Raw genomic sequence first — 26,280 nt, 5'->3', positions numbered from 1 at the left:
AATTTGTTTCTTATTAGATAATATTGTATTTAATATAATATTATTAAATAAATTCATATTAATTTAATTAACATTTCTCATTATTTCATTTTTTATTGATTATTAATGTGTATCTTCACACTAAGAACTATTCATATCATCAATATTATAATTATTGTCATCATTTTATATCTTATTATTTACTATTATTGTATAATAATATTATTTGAAAAATAAATAAAAATTAAAAAGTGAGTACTAAATCTGTTAATTGAGTTTAGCACGATTTTTAAAAAGTGTACAATTTTATTTTATTTAAAATTTTATTTTAATATAATATTAATTTTGAAATTTGAATGTTCCATTCTCTCTCCTAATAGCGTGTTGTATAAGATGAACAATCTTAAAAGTTTCTTCAATTTTATGTTCATTTATCACTTATCAGGGGTATGATAAATACAATTTATCTTTGCAACCGTAGAAATAATCACGTGGCTCAAAAGAGAGAAATTATTTATCTTCTGTTTTTGGTGTACAGTGCGGGGCCGTGTATGGGCCATTAAGATAGCCAAAAAAAGGCACCAAAGCAATGATTATGAGTGAGTATTAATTAATGGGGTAATCAACACCTTATTTATTGACTGATAATTAATATCTAGTAACGATTTACGTACTGGTCACTATATGACATAAAGATTTTAGAAATAAAATGAAAATGAGATATTAAAAATATGAAAAATGCTAGATGTATACCTTGTAGTGTACACCTTGATTTACACCCTTACTTAAAATTTCCTAATTTTCCTCATTAATTGCAAAAACACCCATGATAAGAAATAAAGATCTAGTTGGTCAAGAAAAGTTTTATAATTAATAAGGAAGGGTGTAAACCAAGATGTACACCGAGGTGTACATCTAGCATTACTCTAAAAAAAAATTTTAATTTTAGGGATAAATGTTTTCTAGAGGATGCAGTGCAGATATTTATCTCGTCGAAGAAGTCCTAAAGAGGAATTACCCAGCATCTAGGCCAAAACTAATGGACAAATTGCAATTTATACCTTCTTAAAAATACAAAAAATCACAAAATCTCCGATATAAAACTAATACCATCGTAAAAATGCAAAAAAAAAAAAAAAAAAAAAAAAAACACACACACACACACACGATCCCCCTTTTAAAATTAATTAATAGAGGCATTAAAGCCAACATCTAGGTCAACGGAAATGGACAAATAGCATTTTATACCATCGTAAGATACAAAAGATCACAAAATCCCCCATAGAAAACTAAACTAATAGGTCACTCGAAATGAAAATGATAGTTAGTCTCATTTGTCACCATTGATCTCCTCCTTTCCGTTACTCAACTCCTCCAAACTTCTTCTTTATTAAAAGTTATTAATGTTTGAAGATAATTTTAGCACCTCGCTTCTCTTTAATTTAGCCAAAACCCTTCACAATCCCTCTAATTCTTAAATATGGATTTTTAAAATTTAATTGATAATTAAAATTTCTTTTAGGAAAACTACTAATTCACTTCGATAAAAATTCTTTTACTATTAGCTTTTATTTTAATAGTCGTGAAAAATAAAAATAAGGACATTTCACCATCTCTAATAAAATTTTCTGACTCCGTCTCTTCTAGCCAATGTTGTTTCCACAACCTCTCTTTTGCGTCCCAAGGTTGCAGCCCTCATGATACTTGTTGCTTGATATGAAATCTATGTTTATGTTTTCGTTGTTCGTTGCATGCACCATTTTTGTGCATGGCATCATGAAATATAATTGTGTGATTATATATCACGAGACACGAACCTTGACTCCTTTCGAAATACAGACTCCTTTGATTAAGCTTGCAATCAATATAGTTGTATCGGGATCTAATTACATACGATCACTTTGTAAAACAGTAAAAATCCAGACATACATAAAGTTAAAACGTTAGCATAAAGGAACAAATAATAATATTATCAAACAAAATATGCCACTAAAAAATTTAATGATAGAGAACTCGCGGTTGGTTTAATGTTACAACATAGGTCAAAATTCCAATTAAACAAGGTATGAACATGTCTCAACATTCACTACAATAAGAATCAAAGACAATTTACCACCAAGTTGCCACTAATTTTTTTATTTTTATAACAAATCTAATAAATAATAGTGAGCTGTTAGCCCTTCATTCCCAGGATTCTTAAGCTTGAATGTCTGATAATTATTTTTCAGAGCGGAGCAGTGACTTTATTGTCTATAGACTTCAACACTTCCTCGCCCATCTCCCTGCAACCTACCAATTTCTGAAGAACAACAAAGTCAGTCAAATGCCAGCAGCAGTTAATACATGGTTAAGTTCATTTTTACAGAGCTTAATTTGTGGGGAAAAGTAAACATCGGAAACTTCATTTCCGAGAAATAGAACAAAAGAGAGAGAGATATTTTCATGAATGCAGCAAGATGCCATCCAGGTGAATTGTCTTTTTTTTGCAACAAACCGCAGTCCTTCAGTGAAACACACATATTGACACTTCCTATGGTTATCTAAACTGGCCAATGTGCATGTGAATAAATTCATGAACGCAGCGAGACTTAACCCTGTTGCATTTTCTTCTCTATAGTTAAGTGCAGTGCTTCAGTGCTTGACACTCCCCATCCTATGGTTATTAAAACTAGGCGATGTGAGTGTGGAAAACAAATACATTAACTTAGTGAGACGCAAACCCGATCCATTGTCTTCTCTATAATAAAGTGCACAGTCCTTCAGAGTGTAACACACGTCCTAACACTTTCCTATGGTTATTTAAATTAGCCGACGTGCATGTGATTTAGCGGTCCTGGCATAACTGTCAAGAAAATTTAACATCTCAATACTTAATTCACATGGAATTATACTAAAAACATGTTAACGAGAGAACATACACCTGTAAATAAATTTAAAAAAAAAAAAAAAAGAAAAGAAGAATGAACTAGTTTATATGGAGGGGGTGTAATTTTGTCAATCTTTTCTTGTGAAACACCAAGAGCCCAAAACATTGGCCTTATGGAATTGATGCATTATAAATGGTAATAGAAATAATTGTGAACTAACAAAAAAAATTTTGATTGTTGTTCATAGTTTCTAAAATAGATTATGAAAATTATATGATATTATTTTCTTCATACGATAAATTCTAGGGCATTATCCCTTAGGACATCTCCAACTGTTCTCCATTTTGGAGAATATCTCCCAAATGTTGAACCGAAAAACCTCCAACCATGCTCCAATAGCACTCTCAATAGAGGGTGCTACAATGATTCTCCAAATTTGGAGTATACTTCTGGAAAATGAGATTATTAATAAAAATGTCATTCTCTGAAATTGCAAAATTATATTTTATTATTATTTTTTTAATTTTCGGTTCATCTCATATTTTTGTTCTTTTCAATCCCTTTATTTAATTTTAGTGGTTTTTTTGGTCATTTTTTTTTACTTGATTTCAAGTTTTCTTTTTTTTTTCCTCATTTGTTTATTGTAATATTGTAATTGTACTATTTGGAAAATAATAATCATAACTCATAGGGAAAAATGAACAAGGTCGTGAACAAAAAAAAACATACATTATATCTTCTATTAGGAACATAGATCGAATTAATTTAATTTAAGATGAGTTAAACATATAAATAGACAATTACTAAAGAACATACAACCAACTTAAAACAAACACACAAATAATAAAAATAGACACATTTTTAGTCCACTCCGATCACGACAGAACGCTAGTAGTTTGGAAGTCAAGCCCGGATGGAACTGGCCAGACGAAGTAGAAGTCCCGTCGAAGCCATCTCCACCTGCCGTTCTCCACCAAAATTTGTCGTTCTTTGACCAAGTAGACACGTAAATGACGTAATGATTCATCAACAGGCACGAGGTTAATTCATAGTACTTTATTTTATTCTTTCAAAACTAGTAGCGCATTCCATAGTTATTTAGGGCGCAAGGCGCACAAAAGCGCTAGCGTGCTCTGGAGTCTGAGGCGCAAGGCGCAAGGCGAAGCGCACGCTTTATCGAAGTAAAGCTTATTAGCCATAAATTTTATAATTCCTCATATATAAAGTGATGTATGCTATAATTTTACATAAATTAGATATAATTCACAAAAATATCAAACAATAGAAATAAAACATTAAGTAATATATAACCTGGCTTAAATCATAAGTGCATGACTAAAGAAAAACTTGAATAGTACAAACTTCAATCATCTAAAAGGCAATAGTAAGTCATAAGTGCATAACATAAGTATAATAAGGTTGCGTAATTCCATGCCAGATCTTTTCGAATGTTTGCTGTTTCAAAATTCGGCATTTTTCGGCAAGAATAAGCTTTAGAAGAGATAAAAGGTGAAGGAGAATGTTAATGACATGATATGAATTGAAAAACTGGAAGCAGTAACCAAGAGGAATAGGAAAAACGAAAAAGAGAAGGGCTGCTGGCTGTCTTCTAAAGTTACATGATTTTAATCAATAGAAATCAGAAAACAAAAGTTGTTTTGGGCAGTCTTCTTTCCTTTCTAATATTCAGAAAATTGTGAAACTATAATTGAAAGCAGAAAGATTGAGGGAGATGTAGAGACTATTGCGCCGTTAACATGCATGGAGGCTTTTTTATTATTAAATGAAAGTGGGCTTTAGTTATTGGGCTTAAAACTTGGTTGGACTAGGGTTTTTTTCTAATTAAAAATCTAAATTGCGTGCAGCAGGAGTGAAGCGCTCGCTTGTGCGCTTCTCTACTGCTGTGCGACTCTGCACAGGCGCGCGCCTAAGGCGCGCCTGTTGCAATACATGCGCCTGGGTCAGTACCCAGGCGCAATGGGTGCGCCTGTCGCCTAGGCGCAGCCAGGCAAGCGCTTTTAATAACTATGGCGCATTCTTTTTCTTTCTCAACATCAATACGATGTTGTCGATAGACCTTAGCATTCTCCATAACACCCATCATTTCCTCACTACATTTCGCCATTGTGGAAACATCATTAAGAGTATTTTTCATTAGTTTTTCTTGTCTTTTGCTTTTTAAAAAAAATATATATATACAATTGAGGATTCATTGATGGACTATCTTCATCCGCGTTTCAAACTCAGACATCCCTGGAAAATCGGGTGCCGCAGGTTCTGTGCTGGAATAATATGATAACGTGATAGTGGGAATAATACGATGGAGGTCAACTCACAAGTAACGGTACATCTCCAATTACTTGCTACAACTTAATAGCATACTCCATAGATGCTCGATTCCGGGCAATGCGCCTCCAATTACTTCCAACAACTTAATAACATACGATGGAGGTCAACTCACAAGTAACGGTACATCTCCAATTACTTGCAACAACTTAATAACATACTCCATAGATGCTCGATTCCGGGCAATGCGCCTCCAATTACTTCCAACAACTTAATAACATACACCATGGAAGCTCGATGGTTGCATTACTTGTGAGTTGGGAAAAAATCATTGTCGTTGCTCAATAAGGTGAAGCTCATTTCTTATCTTGGCATTAGACTCCTCATCGACATCGGATGAGGACACATAAAAAGAGTATCTTGAAAGACCTCCCTCATGAAAATTCATATTGACTTGGATGACTAAATGATGATAGCACCTCTGTAAAGTGACTAATCTTAAATAAAGTAATGTAGTTGTCATATCCACAATTTACCAAGGATAAGCTTTTCCTCTATATCGTCGGATCAGATTACGTATGATTTGAGGCTTCGGATCAGATTACGTACCGAATCCAATAGCGAAGTTATGTTAGATTTGTCACATGTTGGAAAAATACAATTCTTTAAATAAACCTTTAGATCAAGTTCGTATCCCTAAAAGCACCAATCCAATTTATCTGAATTTCTACCATCTGATCAGATATCATCTAATCCAGACCATCGAGCCAAATTTCTTATCCAACATGTTTTGTCTGTAAATTGAACTATCATTCCCGATCATTGACACTATCCCACCATCTTGTTATTCTCATTATCCCACATCACCAGATTATCCACCCAAACCCATCATCGAATTATTCTTGTGTGTGGTTTCATGGATTTCACGGAATTTGGTGGAATTTGAAATTACAAATCTCATTTTGAGTGTTTGTTATAATAGAGTTTTAAAACGGAATTGGTATTTGGTAGGATTTGGTGGGATTTGAAATACCTAAATGAAATCTTAACAAAAATGAAAGGATTTCATGGAATTTCATGGAATTTGGGTTATATGGACAATATAACTTTTTTTTTCCTTTTCAAAACAAATTAAATATCATTTTCTCAAAAAACAATACATTTATCTCAGACATACTTTATCGTACAATTGAAAAAATCATTTTGAAATCATTCAAAAATATTTATATTATATATTTTTAAAATTATGTAAATTTCTTATTTTCTTGTGTACCTCGACCGAACACCACAACGGAATTCTAAATCAGTGGATTTCAAATCCAAACCCAATTCCAATTCCAAATCAAATACCATTTTTAAGTCTTACAAGCATAGTGTCACTTTCCCCACTTTATTCACTCGAATAAGAATTAGTACATATGAATCTAGTCATGTTTTCTTAATCGAGGATGACAAGCTCTTTGTGACAACTTGAGTTGATATCTTCCAAAAGCCAATAATTGGTATAAATCAATCACAGGAAAGCTTGTGATCACAAGTAACATCTAACTACAACGAACAATTTACTAGTCCATCAACAGAGCCTCATACTAAAAAGGTCCTCCGATGCCGATGGTCCAACACAAGCGTGACAGCTCAAAAGTTTAATAGATGCATTCGTCAGGTGGAACTTAGGCACTCAAGTGGCGCTTCGGAGAAATACATAATAAGTAATTTTGTTCACGTGTCAAACTTTAATATTTAGTGATTAGTGACGACTAACATACTGTAGTAACCCGAATCTCATTTTCAAGCTTAAATGATTAAAGATTTTAATACGATTAATCGGACCAAGAAATCATCTCCAGGATGTTAGAAAATGGTCCAAGAGTCAAAGTTAACTCGGGTAGTTCAGAAGGTCCGAACATGAACCATAGGGAGATCGGAAGGTCCGAAGAGTTTGGACGCAGTTCGGAAGTTGAGGGTGTAGATATGAACTTCCGAACCAGAGATCGAACATCCGAAGAGTTAGGCCATGCGCACTAGTGACGTGTCGTCAGCGTTTGGACACGCAGACACGTGCATGAGATCGGAGCTTCCAAACTGTTCGGAACATGGCATGCACGCAGAGATCGGAGCTTCCGATCGAGGTCTATAAACACAGGCCGAAATCCTCACAATTAGTGTGTGTTTGGAGGTGTTTGAGAGTGTATCAATATATATTCTTAGGGTTTTAGCCTTATACTCGAGGGTCGGGCGATAGCGAGGTGCTACGGGACTTGTAGCGGAGCTGTGATTGGGTCAGGACTTCGAAATCAGTGGGCTGGCGACAGACGCAGTTATAGTTTGAGATCCCTATTATAATTAGAAAGTATTTATTATCTTAGTTACGACTTATATATCAGTATTTGTGATATGATATTATCATACCTTGTAGGCCTGGACTGTAGATACTTATACATGTAGGCCAGTGATTGTGGTACGTAAGTATTGACTGAGATACTCAGCGAGTATGCATGTTTATATGATGTGTATTATGTGTTATGATACATGTTTTACTGCATTGATATATTATATTGCACATACATATTCATGTTGAGCCGAGTCTCCTTCGACATAGCATTTATAGTAGGGTCGCTCAGCCCTACATTCCTTGTTATATTGTCTGACACCGGGAGACGCCGTGTTGACGGGGACTGACGCTAGTTCGGACGAGTGTGTGGATCAATGTTGTAAATGAAGGGAGCCGGTGGCGAGGCGGTCAATGACCACCTACCGCCTCAGCCGCTTAGGCGGTGCCAGGCGGTTGAATTTTTTTAGCAATATTTTATAGGTAAATTATATATTATATATAATCATGCAATGTAATTACAAATAGTCATAATTTTTTATGTAATATATGTAATTAAATAATGTTTATGCATAAAGAAGTTTTATACAATATAATACCATCTAAACAAAGTGCAAATAAATATAAAAATGCAAACTAATAAGATAATTAAGGTGGTGGCTGATAGCGGCTGCGGCGGGCGACTGGAGGCAGTTTGAGGCAGGTGGTGGCTGATGGTGGATGACACTTGAAACCAAAAGTAAATAAAAAGAGAGTGAGAGATGTTTTTATTATATGTCTATGGTTTTTAAAATTGATTGGTTACAGGTTTTTAAAATTATTTGACTTTGATAGTTGACTGGGATTAAAATCATTCACTGCCTCGCCTGCCTCCGCCGCCTCGACCGCCCGCTTGCCCGCCTGACCACCGGATGGCCTCAGACCGCCTACCAAGACCGCCTTAGACAAAGGCGGGGCGGTCGAGGCGGCCGCCTAGGCGAACACTGGTGTGGATGTACCTAGCGGAGTTGACCCAGATGATACTACATATAGGTTTGTATACTCGTGCTTTACGTCCTGAGCGTAGTTCGATCATGTCCAGTGTTTTGTTTCTCTTGGACACCCCGTTCGACTAGGCAGGTTTGCAGGTTGACCAGGAATGAGATCAGTTGTTAGTCGATGACCAGGGCTTGGTAGCAGAGGTCGCTGGTGGTTTCTATAATTGATATATATTTTTATTCCGGTTGTTTTCCGCTAAGTTGTTAGTAACTCTGATTAAGTTTACTGATTATTAGTATCGCATGCTTAAAGACTCTGGACTTGGTAGGGTCACTACACTTACAATTCACACATGGTTAAAGTTGGATCAAACAAAAGACTTATTGAGTAATCCGGGTCTAACTTGGAGGTTGTATCACGTTTGACGTTGCAAAAGGACCAGGAAGTTGAGGCCATCCAACGCTATCTTGCATGTTTTCCTACCAAACCACGGGAATTTCGACTCCTCTCAGTCTGACTATTCCCCCACCACAGAATCCCCAAAACCTGATTCACCAGGACTGTCTAGGTTTGTTGTAAACCTCGATAAAGATAGCCCATCGAGGAGTTCTCAACTACCAATTGACATAAAAAAGGAATGTTCTATTGGCTGTTAAATGATGGTTATGATGGAGAATGTTGAGTTCTATTGACAACCGCTCGTTGATGTTGTGAAAGAAAGGAATGTTCTATTGGCTCTTAAAGAACAAAATAAAATACTATGAATTAACCTAATGTCCGTTGATGAATCATTCCATGTCTACTTGCTCAAAGAACATATTTGGCGAAATATACCAAGATATCACCAATGAACACCATGACAAACTTATCGAGATTGCAGATGTTTTCGTCAGACCAAATGACATCACTAAAGAGTCGTAATGCCTGTATCTAGTACGAAACGCTGTCTTAAGAATATCCTCGTCACAACTCTCAACTGATAATATCCAGATCTCTTATCAATCTTGGAATACACAGAAATCTGTTGAAGCTGATCAAATAAGTCATTAATACACGGTAGAGGATATTTATCCTTGATCGTCACATGATTTAACTGTGTATAGTCTATGCAGAGCCACATAAAACTGTTATTCTTCTTGACGAATAACAATGGTGTTTCTCAAAGGGACACACTCGGACAGATATAACCTTTGTCAAGGCCTTGCATCTACTGCATCAACTCTCTCATCTCTGTTGGTGCTAGACGATATGGTACTCGAGAAGTAGGTGTTGTCCATGACATAAGTTCAAATCCCGAACTCAACCTCTCAAACTGGGGGAAATATTAGAATCTCATCAGGGAGCACATCATGAAATGCATTAACAACTGGAATATCGTGAATACCAACACCCTACGTGGATATATCAATATCATATATGAGGTAGTCTTCCTCAAATTCTCTAAAGCACGACAGGCTTTCAGAGCAAATACCAGTGCCATCGAGGGTCAACTCCCTCACCACAAATAAAGCCAGTTATTGTCCCTTTCCGGATGAAACTAAACCATCCTTTGATCAGTACATAGTCAAAAATCAATCCTCACAATGCAATCAAGTCTTCCATAAGTCAATCCCCACACAGAAAACAAACTCCGGAAGCTCTACGTCACTGATCTAACGGGTGATTCTTCCACATTGCTCAAGCCAATCCTTCTTCTGTTTTCCAAAACAAAAAACTTCTCCAAAACCAAAAAACAGAAAGGAGATTTTTGTTTCTTGAAAGACTGGGCTCATGGGCCAAGAGAATTGATTGATCGTGAAGATTGAAGAGTTGCAAGCTATGCTGACATCAACATGCTTACAATGGTTCACCAAACCTTCATAGGGCGTTGGACTGTCACAAACAAATATTTGATCAAGGATAACTGATTCAAACCTTCCAGAGAATAAGAATACTTTGCGGCCGAACTCTCGTTGATATGAGGAACATGGGCAACAGATCGACAAACTTACGTTGATACTCATCAATGCTCATATTGTCATGTCTCAAACTCAGAAGTGCATAGATGGGGATGACTCCGACCGGACTTTTACTTCGGACAGAACTTCCCCGTCTGGGTCTGACCTTCCAAACTACTAGCGTGTTGTCATGATTGAAGTGGACTTTAATGTATCTATTTTTATTGTTTGTGTGTGTTGGTTTTAATTTGTCGATGGTATGTCCTTTAGTAATTGTCCATTTTTCTATGTTCCAATGTGCTCGCGTATTTAATTATATCAAGTTTTTTTTTTGTTCGCATACCATGTTACATTATTTCCCTTTAGTTTTCTTTTTCCAAATAATACAATTACCATAAATAAATAAATAAATGAAAAAAAGAGAGAAAACTTCAAATCAATTGAAAAGAGACCAAAAAAACCATTAAAATTAAATCAAGCAATGGAAAAGAACAAATATGTATATATATATATATTTATATATATATGAAATAAACCAAAAATAAAAAATAAGATAATATTGAGATTTTGGAGAATGACATTTTCGTAAATAATGTCATTCTCCAAAAGTATTCTCCATTGCTACATTGATTATCCAAATTTATATCATTGTAATTTGGATAATCAATGTAGCACTCTATATAATAGAGTGTTTTTGGAGCATGGATGGAGGTGTTTTGGTTCTCCATTTTGGAGGTATTCTCCAAAATGTATAACCATTGGAGAAGCCCTTAGGACGCATCATTTTTATAAGGTGTGTGCGTAACCCTGCTCATAGGATTACAACATCGATGCACTTCACTGCACCTAATGAATATGAAAATAATTGCCCTAGATCAATTAGAAAAAATTGAAATTCAATCAAAGATAACTTATTTAGGAATATCTTACCGATCCAGATGAGTATATGTCACCGGTTCGAAACCCTCGATCCAGAGTATCCAAGACCGCAGAGTCAAGTCTCTTGGCAGCCCTTTCTTCTCCCAAGCCATATTTCAAGAGCATGGCTGCACTGAGAACTGTTGCCAAAGGATTTGCTTTGTCCTGTAAATTTTCATTTAATAACCAAATTTGGACACTGCAAAAATACCATTAATAAGTATTTAAAGACAACAAGCATTGAATTGAACTGACCTGACCGGCGATATCAGGAGCAGAACCATGTATAGGTTCAAACAACCCAGGTCCCTATACAGCGGATTTAAAACTGTCCAATTAGGCTTTAAAAAGGAAAAAAAATTCAACGTTGAGTTTGCGTTTTGAAACAATCAAACAGAAACTAATTGTTCATACCGATTCACCTAGAGAAGCAGATGGAAGCATCCCAATACTTCCAGTAATCATTGAAGCTTCGTCAGACAGAATATCACCAAATATGTTGTTTGTCACGATGGTATCAAACTGCATCACAAGAAAGTATATGGTTTTTCTTTAAGACAATATTTGTTTTGAGAAGGTCTAAGCTACGAAAAAGAGAGCCCACCTGTTTTGGGTTGCGAACAAGTTGCATGGCGGCATTATCAACATACATGTGTGAGAGTTCAACATCTGCGTATTCCAATGCTATCCTCTCAACTATTCTTCTCCACAGCATGGAGGCCTGATTATTGTTCAGAAATTAGAGAAGATGAAGAATGTATTAGCAGAACTTGCTGCCTCGACAAAGAACTAAATCATCATATTGTGGAAACTATATCAAACTAAGCAATAAACATGACTAAATATTGAGTTGACATATACAAATATAAGATATTGCATATAAAATCCATTAGAAACCAAAGAAAATATGCTGGAATCATATTTTGATGGCATCATGATTAATATTTTATATAATTTAATGGTGATATAATTAGGAAGACTTGATACATATTTATCCAAGATATTTTCTAGCTCCATTAAAGAGTCTTGATTGTGCTCAAAATTGAGACACATTGATGAGAGTTTCAGCCATTTGAGAACCCACTGTTTGGTGACGGTAGGTTATACGGCCAAACTACATAAAGCTTTATGTTGTTTTCTCTTATCAATCTCATCTAAGTATTTCAAAATTCAATATGGTGTTAGAGCAGGAAATTTCTTAAGTAAGGTACTCTATTTTGTGTGATGCTGAAAAAAGAAAGGGAAATCATCCAGGTTACTGCCAACCACTCCTCAGGTTTTCTACTGTCTGCCTAGTTATCACAGTAACATGGTAGATTACAGGTGATCACACACTGTCTATATGTCAGATATATGTTTGTCTTTACACTTATGAGCACCATTCTGAAGATTGTTTCTTGATGTTCAACAGAAGATTAGCCATGACTATCAGCCAATTATTGAATCGATATTAAATACAACATGGTGCAAGAGTTTTTTACAAGACACTTCTGTTTTAAGTTAGAATAATTCAATTTGATTTGTCTTTTCAACTTGAGGGGAGTATCAGAAATAAAAGAATGATATGTTAGTATGTTATCAAAATTATCATATGCCACATAACTTTCATATTCAGAATTTCCCATCATAACAATCACCAAGACATTTTCTCAACTGCATAAAGTGGTAGTGGATGGAGTGTAAACTAGGAGCTTTTATCTCTTTGGGAATCATTCTCGAGAACATATAGTTATTAAAAGCCCACAAGGCTTGTGTCTAGGCTCAGGGCATGATGAGGCTCGATCTTTGTGCCTAAAGAGATGCCGAGGCACAACCATTTAATTAGGCACACGTGTAACTAATGCATAAAGCATGATTTTTGGTACACCTTAAAGACCTATGATGCAGTACAAGTGTGCCTCAAAGGAAAGAATTGTCTAATTCACGTTAAATGAATTATAATATAATTTTTTATATTTCCTTGTACTCACTAAAGATTTATTTTATTGTTGTTTTAAGACTTGCAAAATATATATTATTCTACGTGAGGAAACTAAAATACCTCCAGCACATTTGCCTTGTCAACAGAACAGAGCTTCCCACGACGTTTGCGAGCAGTTTCAAATGCAACCCGAGCAATACGATCAATCTGATAAGGGAACAATAGCTTGTCAAGAATCATAGATATCAAGCTGATTGCTAAAAGAAGAGAACTTCAATGAAGTGGAGATTGAAAAGGATTCCTTTTTTTATAAAGGACAACATCAAGATTCAAGGCCTAAAACAAGTTTCAAAGAACATATTTCCTGGAAAATTAAGAATGACTCAAGCAGCCAGCATAAGAGAGTCAGTACAGAAATGTTTCAAATGAATTAACTAAACAAATCTTACTTAGAAGGCTACCTCATGAGCTGCATACACTTCAGTGTTGAACCCACATTCCTCCCCATTTTCATTTGTGCTTATACCCCTTGGTTTGCCAAAATAAATACCTAAATTGCAGAGATAAGAACAATTGTGACATAGCAAAACATTATGGAAGGAAAAAATAACATAAAACTGTACAAGGGACAAACATAAGTTGAGAATGAAAATGAGTTCTCGGATGGTGCATTCTAACCTCCCGTAAGTTCCCTTACAACCATCAGATCCACACCCTCGGCAACTTCTTTCTTTAAGGTTGAGGCATCTACTAACTAATACAAGTAAAAAGATAATATTGATTCAAATGTGGATTACTATACCACTAAACCGAACAAGAAAAAAAGAATATTGGAGACTATTTGTTTTATCCTTGTCAATAAATTAAATGCCTTGTTATGTATTTGTCACCAAACTTAAATTGCCAACTACCATGTAGAAGTTACAAAAATAAGGAATTTTTTAATAAGAAACGATAATATATTATAAATGTGAAAGATATAATTACAAAAGGCGGACAATAGATCTGCGAGCGACGAAAGAAAAGACCGACTCCCACAAAAATAAGGACTTAATTTTCAGGAGTAATGAATGGCAAAGAATTCTCACTAATAAAGTAATACATGGGTCATTCGTAGCAGCATTCATTGGGAGGACATGAAATCGAGATACTTTATTCTCCGTGTTTTTGATACAGTGCTCAATGTATACACAAAAGAGAAAAATAAATAAATGAATGCCAGAAACTTGGATGAGAAGAGCTCATCCAGTAAACAATTTTTGCTGTCACGGGGAAAATAAACATCTTAATTAAAGTGCAATTTTAAGACTACACTGCAGTACTTGGGTTGCTTGAGAACTGCTCATTCAGTAAGACAGATTTTGCACAGGGGATTAACAAAATAATATCTTGACTAACTTGAACTTTATATGAAAATATATTACATAGTTTACTTTATCATTACTTTCCACTAAAAGCAAAGGTTTCTGCAAATTGTTTATATCATCAAAGAAATGCTTGATATGCTGAGACAGCCACCAGAACTTAGTTGTTTTCTAGCTCTCCAAGAAAAAACCATTGTTTTTTTTTTAAAGTATGAAAAAACCATTGTTGAACAGCTAAACTTGAACTGGTTTGATGTTTGCACTTCAAATATTCTCAGAAATCCATAGGGAGAACATAACACATTTACGACCCACAGTTCACGTTTGGATGGAAGGATTTGAGTGGATTTAATTCAAATTCACCTCTCAGATCCATTATATCCATTTGGCTCAAGATTAGAATGAATGCTTTGAAATTTTTTATGTTGCTCAAGTATATTTTCATGCTTCAGTTTCAAATCTACTCTCCAACATAGTCATGCATCCTCCCACAAATCCAAATCCTTCAATTCAAAAAGAACCATAGGTTCTATGTATCCGGAAGCTAATGTGATTTCTCTTGTTGAGAAGATAATAAACAACTCTCAATGTTGTAAATGGCGGGAGGCGGTGGCAGGGTGGTCAGTTATCACCTACCGTCTCGGCTGCCTTGGCGGTTCCTAGGCAATGCCTAGGCGGATGAATTTTTTAGCAATTTTTATAGATAATTATATATAATCATGCAATGTAATCACAAATAGTCATAATTTTTTATGTAATATATGTAATTAAATAATGTTTATGCATAAAGAAGTTTCATACAATATAATACAATCTAAACAAAGTACAAATAAATATATAAATGCAAACTAACAAGATGACTAAAGGTGGTGGCTGATGACGGCGGCGGGCGGCTGAAGGCGGTTTGAGGCAGGTGGTGGCTCATGGTGGAAGACACTAGAAACCAAAGTAAATACAAAAGAGAGCAAAAATTGTTTTATTATATCTAGGTTTTTAAATTGAATGACTTTGACTGGTTTTTAAAATTATTTGATTTTGATAGTTGACTGGGATTTTAAAATCATTGACAGCCTCGGCCATCTGCTCACCCGCCTCCGCCGCCTCGACCGCCTTCTTGCCCGCTGGATGGCCTCGAACCACCTAGAGAGACCGCCTTAGACAAAGGCGGGGCGATCAAGGACCGCCAAGGCCCCTGCTCGACCGCCATTTAGAACACCGACAACTCTAAATTAATCACATAAATAAAACTTGTGCAGTGTAACAGGAGTTGATTTCTTCAACAATATATCTCAAAATTGAGCTTTAATATGGCCAGCAGCACTAGCTCTAGGCACATCTGCGTTCTATACAACTATAAACAACACAACTTCTATTTCTGAAAACAGAATAAATGCAAACTAAATTAGTTTCGATGTTAAACTTGCGCACTGTCACAGAAGATAGACTCTTCGCAACATGACCTTTAACATGGTCACCAGCACTAACTCAAATTCCCATTATCAAGCTATGACTGCAGCTATGAACACCTGCAGTCGAGGCATAGCGATACACAGACCCTCAACCCGAAGGCAGGTCAAAGCAAAGGCCTTCAGTAAAGCATGTGCTTTGATCACGAAACAATTCCTTTCTGCACCTATAGGTCGAGACACGCATTAAGCTTACCTGATGGATTGTGAATCCAAGGTCAAATGTGGTGTACAAGTAATTTATACATATTTTTTCTTTTTCTCTATTTAGAATTTATTTTAATAATCTCCAACGGTTTGCTAAAAACCATAAGTTGAAGGATAAACAGGAAAAAAGAAAAAACATATATAACTGCAAGTAACACCAAAAAGGTTCATGTCATTCAATAATCAATTGCATTGACCTGCTGTGGTAAATATCAAAACTGAATGAAGAAATATGACAACAAAAAAAACATAAACTTACAGTATACAAAGAAAAGCCAACCGTAACATTCCAAACCCACATAATTCACAGGTAATCAGATAGCAACCAAGGCTCTCACCAAACCAATTGGAGATTATGGAAAATCTATTCAAACATGCATTTTGAATACTCTTGCTCGAGTTTAAAGTTTCCACTAAATATATACTCTAAATGATCCAAATAACACAATCCACTTTAAATCCGTAGAAAATTTTGAAACGGAAACGAAAATCAGATTATCCTGAGAACACATCTTTTCACCTGGGGTAAAACAGTAGCGGGCCTCAAGTTTGCAAACACTTTAAGACCCTCCCGAAGTTGAAGCAGACCTGTCTCAGGTTTTAGGTGTTTCTCATTATTATCCCATTTGTACCTTCACATCAAATTCAAAAGGCAACAAATAGTTAACACAAAATTGCAAAACAGAAGTACAATCAAATTGACCTTTGTATAGCCAAACTTACCCTCCAATGGCTCCAAGAAGAACAGCATCAGATTCCTTTGCAGCAGATAGGGTCTCTTCCGGTAAGGGAACTCCAGTCAAATCCAAGGCTGCTCCACCCATTGGCATTTCCTTGAACTTCAACTCAAACCCTGTAATAGTCATCATTTTTAACTGGTTCAGTTTCAACTTATGGTTCCAATGCCCAGAAAGCCATCCATCTTTTTTATGAATTATAATGAGATCACATCTCAAATTGGTATTAGCCAATCAATTCTTCGCCCAAGGATTCATACCATCAAGGCCCAAGCGGAAGATCAAGCCAAGCAGTGGAAAGGATAACATAATTCTATAGCAATCGAACGTACATTAACTAGAAAGAGCAGGACAAGCATATAGAACAACTTTCAATTAACTATATTTATTTCATTTCTGTGTGGTCGACAAAAAAAGTTGAAACTTTATGATCGTACTTCACTTGTTTGTACCTTCGAGGGACGAGACGCACAGGAGGGCATTCTTAGCAATGGAGACGACTTCGGGACCAATACCATCGCCGGGGAGGAGAGTTATTGTGTAACTTTTGACTGGTGAGGCGGTGGCCAGGCAGCGGATTCCTGCGAATTTAGGGCCGCGTGTGGAGGCGGATTTGGGGAGAGGTAATAGAAATTTGTAGGGTTTGCAGTTGAGATTTAGCGTCACCGCCATTGTCAGTTTTACCCAACCAGTGACAGTTGGTGGTCATCTACCCCAATTGAGCTAATGGTTATATGCTGGGATTAGAGCTGTCAAAGGGCTCAATCCATGGCGGGACGGGCATCTTCAGCCCAACCAAACCTAAAATGGGTTGCCGGTTAGGCGGGTGGTCGCAGGTTGGCGATAAAAAAAAAATAAATAAATAATATTATAATTAATTATAAATATCATTTTTTAAATAAATATTAATAGAAACATATTAATAAAAATTTTAATTATTGATTTAATGTGTATAAATTTTATATAAAATAATTAATATAAAAAAAAATTCATAATTTTTATTAAAAAAATACATATATCACAATAAAAATAAAAATAAATTATTAATTTTCTAGGCCCGCGAGCCAACCCAAACCCGCGGCGGGCCAACTCGCGCGGGTCGTGGGCCTAGGTGGGTTGGTCCATCTAGGCCCACCTTTTGTTGGGTTGAAAAAAATTTCAACAAAACCCACTTAAAATATGTGGCGGGCTGAGCCGACCCGACGTGCCTAACCCAAATTAACGGCTCTAGCTGGGATGGTGTGTTCTTTTATATTAAATTAAACTAGTCAACCTCACACTCATTGTGTGTATAATAACAAACATTTGTTTGAGACTGTCTATATAATGTGTAGCGACCCATCCCGGATCCGATACCTAATCAGAGATAAGAGCATAATTAAGCATGCATAAAATCGCTGCGGAAGACTTACATACAAGAAGACCGGCAGAATACAACCGGCTAAACAAACTCGATTATACAACCCAATCGAATTACTTAAAATAAACCTACAACTAATCTTGCTGTCTTCAAGGGCTACTGGCCTCTCCAAGCTCCTGGTGCTCAATCCCACACCTAAACCTGTCCCGTCGAATGGGGTGTCCAGATACACAGAAAAGACTGGACGTGAGCGCTAAGCTCAATACGAAAGCACGGATAAACATACAAATATGATGCATGCAAATGACAGAGTATCCATATCTGGGATAACTGTATACAAAACTGCTCAGACTGGCGCCTGGAGTATGAGCTCGTCACATCGGGGTAGCTAACCACTGTGTGCGACCACTCACTCCCGAATCTCGGACGCGGACCACGGAGTCCTCTAGGTATCAGTACCTAAGGGTACTCGATATCAAACGTCCAAACAGGGCTGAGTAACCCTAACTGGCTCATCTCAAAAGAGGTACAGACGTACAGGCACAAGATGATATGTACATGCCATATATCAATAACAATAACATGCAAACACATAAATGCAACACATAAGCATGCATATCCGCTGGCAATCTCAGTCAGTACTTACGTACCTTTCTAAGACAGTCCTAGTAGTCTCACTCTAGGTTCCAAGCCTATCATCAACTCTACAATGCAAATACTCATGCATCATTCATTAAGCTCTAAAAGCCTTAACTAAGCTATTGCATACTCCTAAATAATTTAAGGAGACTATATCTATACCTGCGTCCATCGTCAGCCCACTGATGGCGACTATCCCGCAACTAGGGGCACACCCCTGCTGCAGCTCCACAGCCTCGAGCACTGCTCCGCTACACGAGCACTGCTCTGCTACTATGTCAGACACTGTCTGACTATACTATAATGCTTTTCCCTACTCCAACTCTAAAATAAGAGTACTCAAAGCCCTAAAATAGAGCCACGTGGGCGAAGGAGAGGAACTCGGAATTCGCACCAAATGAGGAGCTCGGACCTCATATTTATAGAGCACGTTTGGATCGTCCGATCCTGACTTCGGATCGTCCGAACTGCTTAGGGCCGTCCGATCGCCTCATCGGATCGTCCGAACTCCGCCACGAGTCCAACCAATCGCATGCAACCATACACCTGTCCAATACACTGTTCGGGTCGTCCGAACTGGCTCTTCGGATCGTCCGAACATCTCCCCGATAACGTCACCAATGATGTATTATTTTGGGATAGCTGGCCGCATGAGTTCGGATCGTCCGAACCCACTTCGGACCGTCCGAAGTCTTCAGAGCCTCCGAAGTATGGCTCCGTCCATGTTCGGAGCGCCCGAACTTGCCGAACCATACCCACCATTTTTGAGTGTCCTGGATCCATTTCTGGACTCCGTTAATCCATTTGAAATTTTCTTAATCATGTTTTACTTAATCCGAACATGATCCTTCAATTAATTACTCATTAATTGATAGTTTTGGATACAGGCTACTACATTCTCCCCCCCTTGAAAGATTTCGTCCTCGAAATCTAGGGTAAACCCCGAGAACGTAACATAGACCAATTGCCCAATCCTGCAATAGTTCCAGTTCGAAACATCTGGTCGAATAGCCTTGACAACCCCAAACCTCGCTAACCTGCAGGGTCTGTTCAATCACATCTGAACATATGCTCACTTTAGAATCCGAACTGATTCCAAATCTTAGCGATGACACTCCTGCTAAGATCGTAACTAGTTCTCAGTTATCTCTAGACACGCACGAATTCCATCGCTGCCCAACGAGAAAAACAAGATACAACACATTGTATCTCCCTGATCTAACGATATCATCGCATCCCTCGATGTTATCGCAAATCGCTCAACAATAAATCTAGATCCTGCTCTAACCATCTGAAATCCTCAGACTGATTGCGATCGATCTTGATTTGAATCTCTCCATCGTAGATAGTATCTATTCGATCGCATTAGTCATCCTGCCATGGATAACAACCAAATCTTGACAATTCCTGGCATCATAACACGTATCTTCAGTACTTACCCTTCCTGATGCTGACGGATGTTCCCAAGAACACCAACTAAGTAAACAGATGACAAAATTTCTGTCTACTAACCTCAATTGTGACAAAATCATTGTACACAATTTCTTGTCTTAATGCACTCTTCAAGGTCATCGCCTCAAAATATACTACCATCCTGCTGAAACTCTCGGATGGACTAACACCGTCCTCAACATTAGTAGTCTATATCGAACGCTTACCTCTATCTCGTCACTAGAGATAGTATCGACGAAAACGATTTCAGTTATCTTGTCCTAGATAACGAAAAACCCTTGACTTGCTAACTGAAATAACCAACATGGTTCACCTTGATCCCACACAGAATCTATCAATACTAGCGGCAATCCCGCTATCTCAACCTCTCAACGACACAACATAACAGAACGGACTGGGATATCAGCGACAATACTCATGCCAGACTTAGAAACACAAGTTTCAGCTGTTGTCTCATCCCATGAAGCAACTAATGCTAACCTGCAAATGCTCGTTGAAATCCATAAGCACTTGTCGAATCGTCCCTCAAGAACAACTCTTGAGAACTATGCTGGAAGCACCCAAGCAAAACACTCCGACTAACAGTCCCCAAAATTTTGTCCGCTGACAATCCTGGGACAATCACTAAATCATATTTCCGCAAACTGGATCAATCGTTGCTAACACCAAGCTATGCTCAGATCAAATCCGTCCATGGTAATCTCAGCAACGATATCAACAAACTATGATCACACGAGTCAACCTAAGACTACTTTCGTGATCTGCAGAATATAAAAGTCCCGATTCCCGCATTCCTGGGGATTCCTAATGGCTGAAGAATTCCCTAAATGCACTTGAATCGCTGAATCTAAGCATACCATATTTCTAGTACTATCCCAAGTACTTTCTGATTCACTATATCCAAATCTGCACCAATTGGAATAATCTGATCGATTCCAATCGATCTATTGTAGCTCTTATTCCGCCTGACGATATCAATTAAAATCAGACAATTACTTATCAATGACGAACTCTCAGGGCTCGATCAGTATCGATGATCTCACTGCCACATGTTCGCAAATCCTAAACACTTGAAATCAAAAGAATCACACTTGATTCAATCCTCTATCTCTGACAGAGTCAACCAACAGCTACACGTAGTCACTAGTGCCAAGCCTGCACCCGTCTAGACATACTATCCACTGTCTATATTCATTCAAAATGACTATTAGGACTTGCTAAACTCAGGATGCAATACAAGTCTGAAAGATTCCAACTATCGTTGAACACGCTCCTGATAGTTATATCCTTCGCTAAGACCGAAACAAATCAAAACTGAGGTAACCTACCACGATGTCCCACCTGGAATCACCACCAAGTGTACACTGTCACAAGTCACGCTTCCCTCACGTCTCAAATAGTCATGTACAATCCTTAGCATTAGATATAGCTCATTACTGAAGGAAACTATCATTGCTGGAAGATACTTCCCCCCGGTCAATGTTTCAGACAATTTTACAAAACCATCTCCTGGATAACTCCTACCACAAGAGAACCCAATCATCGACTAGATCCACTAGTCTCGCAGTATCACATTGACTAAAACTATCTACTCAGAATACACGCTTTTCAAGAAAATCCCTCCAGGACTAGTCCTTACGGCAGAAATCCAAACCAATATCTCTGACGACAGTCAGACAATATCTGAACCACTGATACCTAACCAGGCACCTAATCCAAGGTCATATCCCGTCGTGACTGTTACCAAGACTCTATACTGAGAAGCCTTCCCACCTCCGATCCTGAAGCACAAGGGCTTCCAGACAACCTCCGAAGTACAAAGACTCCTAGAGTAACACCGGCATAGGGTCGCGCCCCATCACTTCTAGTCATGATAATAGTCCACAACTCGACATATACTCGACCTGGTTCCTGATGAAATCCCATCATCGAAATTCTCAACCTAACGAAGGTCAAACAGATTACCGTTCTAAGGAAACAACCTAGAACAAAGCCCAAAGTTCCTATCCGAACAATATTTACGTACCTCTAGATGAATCACCTCATCACTTAGCATTAGCCCAGTCAAACAGCTAATTAGTTCAATCCTAGAAAACACCTAGACTAACCCCATGTCAATCAGTTACAGCTGGCTTACTCAAAACCCATGAGCTAGCACAGTTGATCACTAATCAACTAGGACCAAGCCAAACTTAGAAAATCATCGCAGTCATTCACAAATTCCTGGATAATTAATACATATACATTACTTCAAGTTATGTACCACTTCTTTATTACAATCCCATGTATTACATACAATATTCCGAAAATACAAAAATATACAACCAATACTTGAAATGATACAACCAAATTCTGATGATTCATTACAACTACAACAATACAGTATTTGAAATCATCGTACTAGTCTTCGTTCCTTGAGCATGAAGCTTCTAATCGACACACGCATCGATACAAGCATACTCCCGTCCAAGTCTCTCTACATGTCCTCCTACGAAGAACTCCGGAGAAATGGCACATGATAGCTAACCAGCTATGCTCTGCGTCAGTGCACGTCAGTCGACTTCTTCTGCTCACGATCTACCATCAGCGTTCTTCTTCTATCCATATCATGCCTTTGAACATGAAGTTTCCCATTTGCCTACAGAAAGCATTGATACAAGCATACCGGCAAAACCATGTTCCGCATGAGTTTAATGACCTTACACTCAAAACCTGTCATGCCTTAAGCACTCGAGGCATTTCCTGGAGAAGGTCTATATGACAGTCTCTCCAACTATGAGTGGAGAATCTCTTCGGACTAAAACCAAATGGGTTATTACACACCATTCGTTCCAAAAAGCCCTCAAAGGTATTTGACACGATATACTCGTTTTTCTATTCCAGTATTTCCCGGCTGGAATCCATATGTTCTTCGATCTGTATCCCAATGCACCGAATGATGATCCGTACACAACAGTCAATCTATCTATCGATATGCTACTACTGGTGTTCTCATCACTGCTGCATTCCTTATAGTAAAAACTTCTGCCGCAAACCTCGGCAATGAAGAACCAAATCTTCTTTCGCTATGCCTCATCAATCCTACAAGGATAATCAAAAGTCTTATTATCATTTTCTAAGTCCCTTGCATGCAGCTCTTATACCATAAATGTAGCGACCCATCCCGGATCCGCTACCTAATCAGAGATAAGAGCATGCGCTGCGGAAGACTTAAATACAAGAAGACCGGCAGAATACAACCGGCTAAACAAACTCTATTATACAACCCAATCGAATTACTTAAAATAAACCTACAGCTAATCTTGCTGTCTTCAAGGGCTACTGGCCTCTCCAAGCTCCTGGTGCTCAATCCCGCACCTAAACCTACCCCGTCGAATGGGGTGTCCAGATACACAGAAAAGACTGGACGTGAGCGCTAAGCTCAATATGAAAGCACGGATAAACATACAAATATGATGCATGCTAATGACAGGGTATCCATATCTGGGATAACTGTATACAAAACTGCTCAGACTGGCGCCTGGAGTATGAGCTCGTCATATCGGGGTAGCTAACCACTGTGTGCGACCACTCACTCCCGAATCTCGGACGCGGACCACGGAGTCCTCTAGGTATCAATACCTAAGGGTACTCGATATCAAACGTCCAAACAGGACTGAGTAACCCTAACTGGCTCATCTCAAAAGAGGTACAGACGTACAGGCACAAGATGATATGTACATGCCATCTATCAATAACAATAACATGCAAACACATAAATGCAACACATAAGCATGCATATCCGCTGTCAATCTCAGTCAGTACTTATGTACCTTTCTAAGAAAGTCCTAGTAGTCCCACTCTAGGTTTCAAGCCTATCATCAACTCTACAATGCAAATACCCATGCATCATTCATTAAGCTCTAAAAGCCTTAACTAAGCTATTGCATACTCCTAAATAATTTAAGGAGACTATAGCTATACCTGCGTCCGTCGTCAGCCCACTGATGGCGACTATCCCGCAACTAGGGGCACACCCCTGCTGCAGCTCCACAGCCTCGAGCACTGCTCCGCTACACGAGCACTGCTCTGCTACTATGTCAGACACTGTCTGACTATACTATAATACTTTTCCTTACTCCAACTATAAAATAAGAGTACTCAAAGCCCTAAAATAGAGCCACGTGGGTGAAGGAGAGGAACTCGGAATTCGCACCAAATGAGGAGCTCGGACCTCATATTTATAGAGCACGTTCGGATCGTCCGATCTTGACTTTGGATCGTCCGAACTGCTTCGGGCCGTCCGATCGCCTCATCGGATCGTACGAACTCCGCCACAAGTCCAACCAATCGCATGCAACCATACACCTGTCCAATACACTGTTCGGGTCGTCCGAACTGGCTCTTCGGATCGTCCGAACATCTCCCCGATGACGTCACCAATGACGTATTATTTTGGGACAGCTGGCCGCATGAGTTCGGATCGTCCAAACCCACTTCGGACCATCCGAAGTCTTCAGAGCCTCCGAAGTATGGCTCCGTCCATGTTCGGATCCTCCGAACTCAAGTTCGGAGTGCCCGAACTTGCCGAACCATACCCACCATTTTTGAGTGTCCTGGATCCATTTCTGGACTCCGTTAATCCATTTGAAATTTCCTTAATCATGTTTTACTTAATCCGAACATGATCCTTCAATTAATTACTCATTAATTGATAGTTTTGGATACGGGCTACTACATAATGTTATATGACAAACACTTGTACGAGACCGTCTCGCGAATCATATTTCGTGAGACGTATCCTAATTTGGGTCGGAACTAACCCTCTTGTGCAACCCGTTACATTACCTTACATCTATTACAAATATTATGCTTACCCTAATTTTGATTTTTCTCCCAATTGTACACCATTTTTCTCTAATTTATCCCTAATTTGGCTCCGTAATATTCGTCCTCACCGGCCAGGAGGTGACACGTCGGCCCCGCCATCGTGATGTCTTATGTCATATCTGGCCTCTCCGGATTGCTTTCTGTCTTTTGCTACACAGAGTTTGCCGTCGAAATCTCTGTTCCAGGTTGGTACACTTTTGATTCACGTGACACTAATTACATTGTAATTTTCATTAATGATTCAGAATGTAGATTGGAAATTTGCACTTAAATTTGCAACCATAGATCCCCGGCTCTGCTAATCATTTGTGTGCCACTTCTTTATACCCAAGCTAGTTAATCATATTAGTTATTGCTGTCATTTGGTGAAGATTATAAAAAACTTATTTTAAAGGCTGTTATGATTTGTGCTATGATTTTGGTTGCGTTTTGGTGATTCTTTGAATTTTTCATACTGTGTTTGCTTGCTTTCTCTTACATGTATGCAAAAGAATAACATAATCATGTTTCAGCAAAGATAGCTTATTTGTATTGATATGTAGTTTAATTACCTAGTTCTACAAGAAAGTTTAACTGTTTCAACTGAAGTTTTCTTTTATTTTGGTTGTGTTTTGGTGATTCTTTGAATTTTTCTTTGAACTCCAGCAACAATTTGATCCTTGGATTCTGGAGTAACTTTCCAACTGAGATCTCCATGCTTGCGCAACCTTCTTAGCTTGTGATTTTGCTTAACTGTTTGCTGCTTCTTGAGTTTGAGGACTTATCATTAAGGCATTTGTACTTCTTTAGCACATGGAACAGGTGATTGCATACACTAGTATTTGAGCTGATTGATTGTTAAAAAGTTAACAAGCAAACGCCCAAATATGTAGTATTTGAACTGATTGATTGTTTCTTTGGTATTAAAAAGAGCTAGATCTTCTAAGTGGCTGTCATTTTATTGTTTTGTTATTGGATAATTAAAATTAGAT

General features: G+C 37.9%; 1 protein-coding gene across 1 annotated transcript; it reads right to left on the bottom strand.

Moving 5' to 3' along the window:
* Positions 1-1,963: 1,963 nt before the first annotated feature.
* Positions 1,964-17,748, bottom strand: LOC140881706 (3-isopropylmalate dehydrogenase, chloroplastic-like). Its single transcript, XM_073287226.1, has 11 exons — positions 17,442-17,748; positions 16,976-17,105; positions 16,773-16,884; positions 13,894-13,969; positions 13,677-13,765; positions 13,336-13,422; positions 11,899-12,015; positions 11,709-11,816; positions 11,550-11,603; positions 11,307-11,459; positions 1,964-2,278 (listed from the first exon to the last, which is right to left on the bottom strand). Exons 1-11 carry the CDS (start codon positions 17,659-17,661, stop codon positions 2,204-2,206), a joined length of 1,221 nt encoding a protein of 406 aa, XP_073143327.1. The 5' UTR covers positions 17,662-17,748; the 3' UTR covers positions 1,964-2,203.
* Between the last annotated feature and the right edge of the window lie 8,532 nt (positions 17,749-26,280).

This window comes from Henckelia pumila, chromosome 2 (assembly GCF_033568475.1).
Source record: "Henckelia pumila isolate YLH828 chromosome 2, ASM3356847v2, whole genome shotgun sequence".
NCBI classification, from domain to species: Eukaryota; Viridiplantae; Streptophyta; class Magnoliopsida; order Lamiales; family Gesneriaceae; genus Henckelia; species Henckelia pumila.
This window is presented reverse-complemented; position numbering and strand designations above follow the sequence as displayed.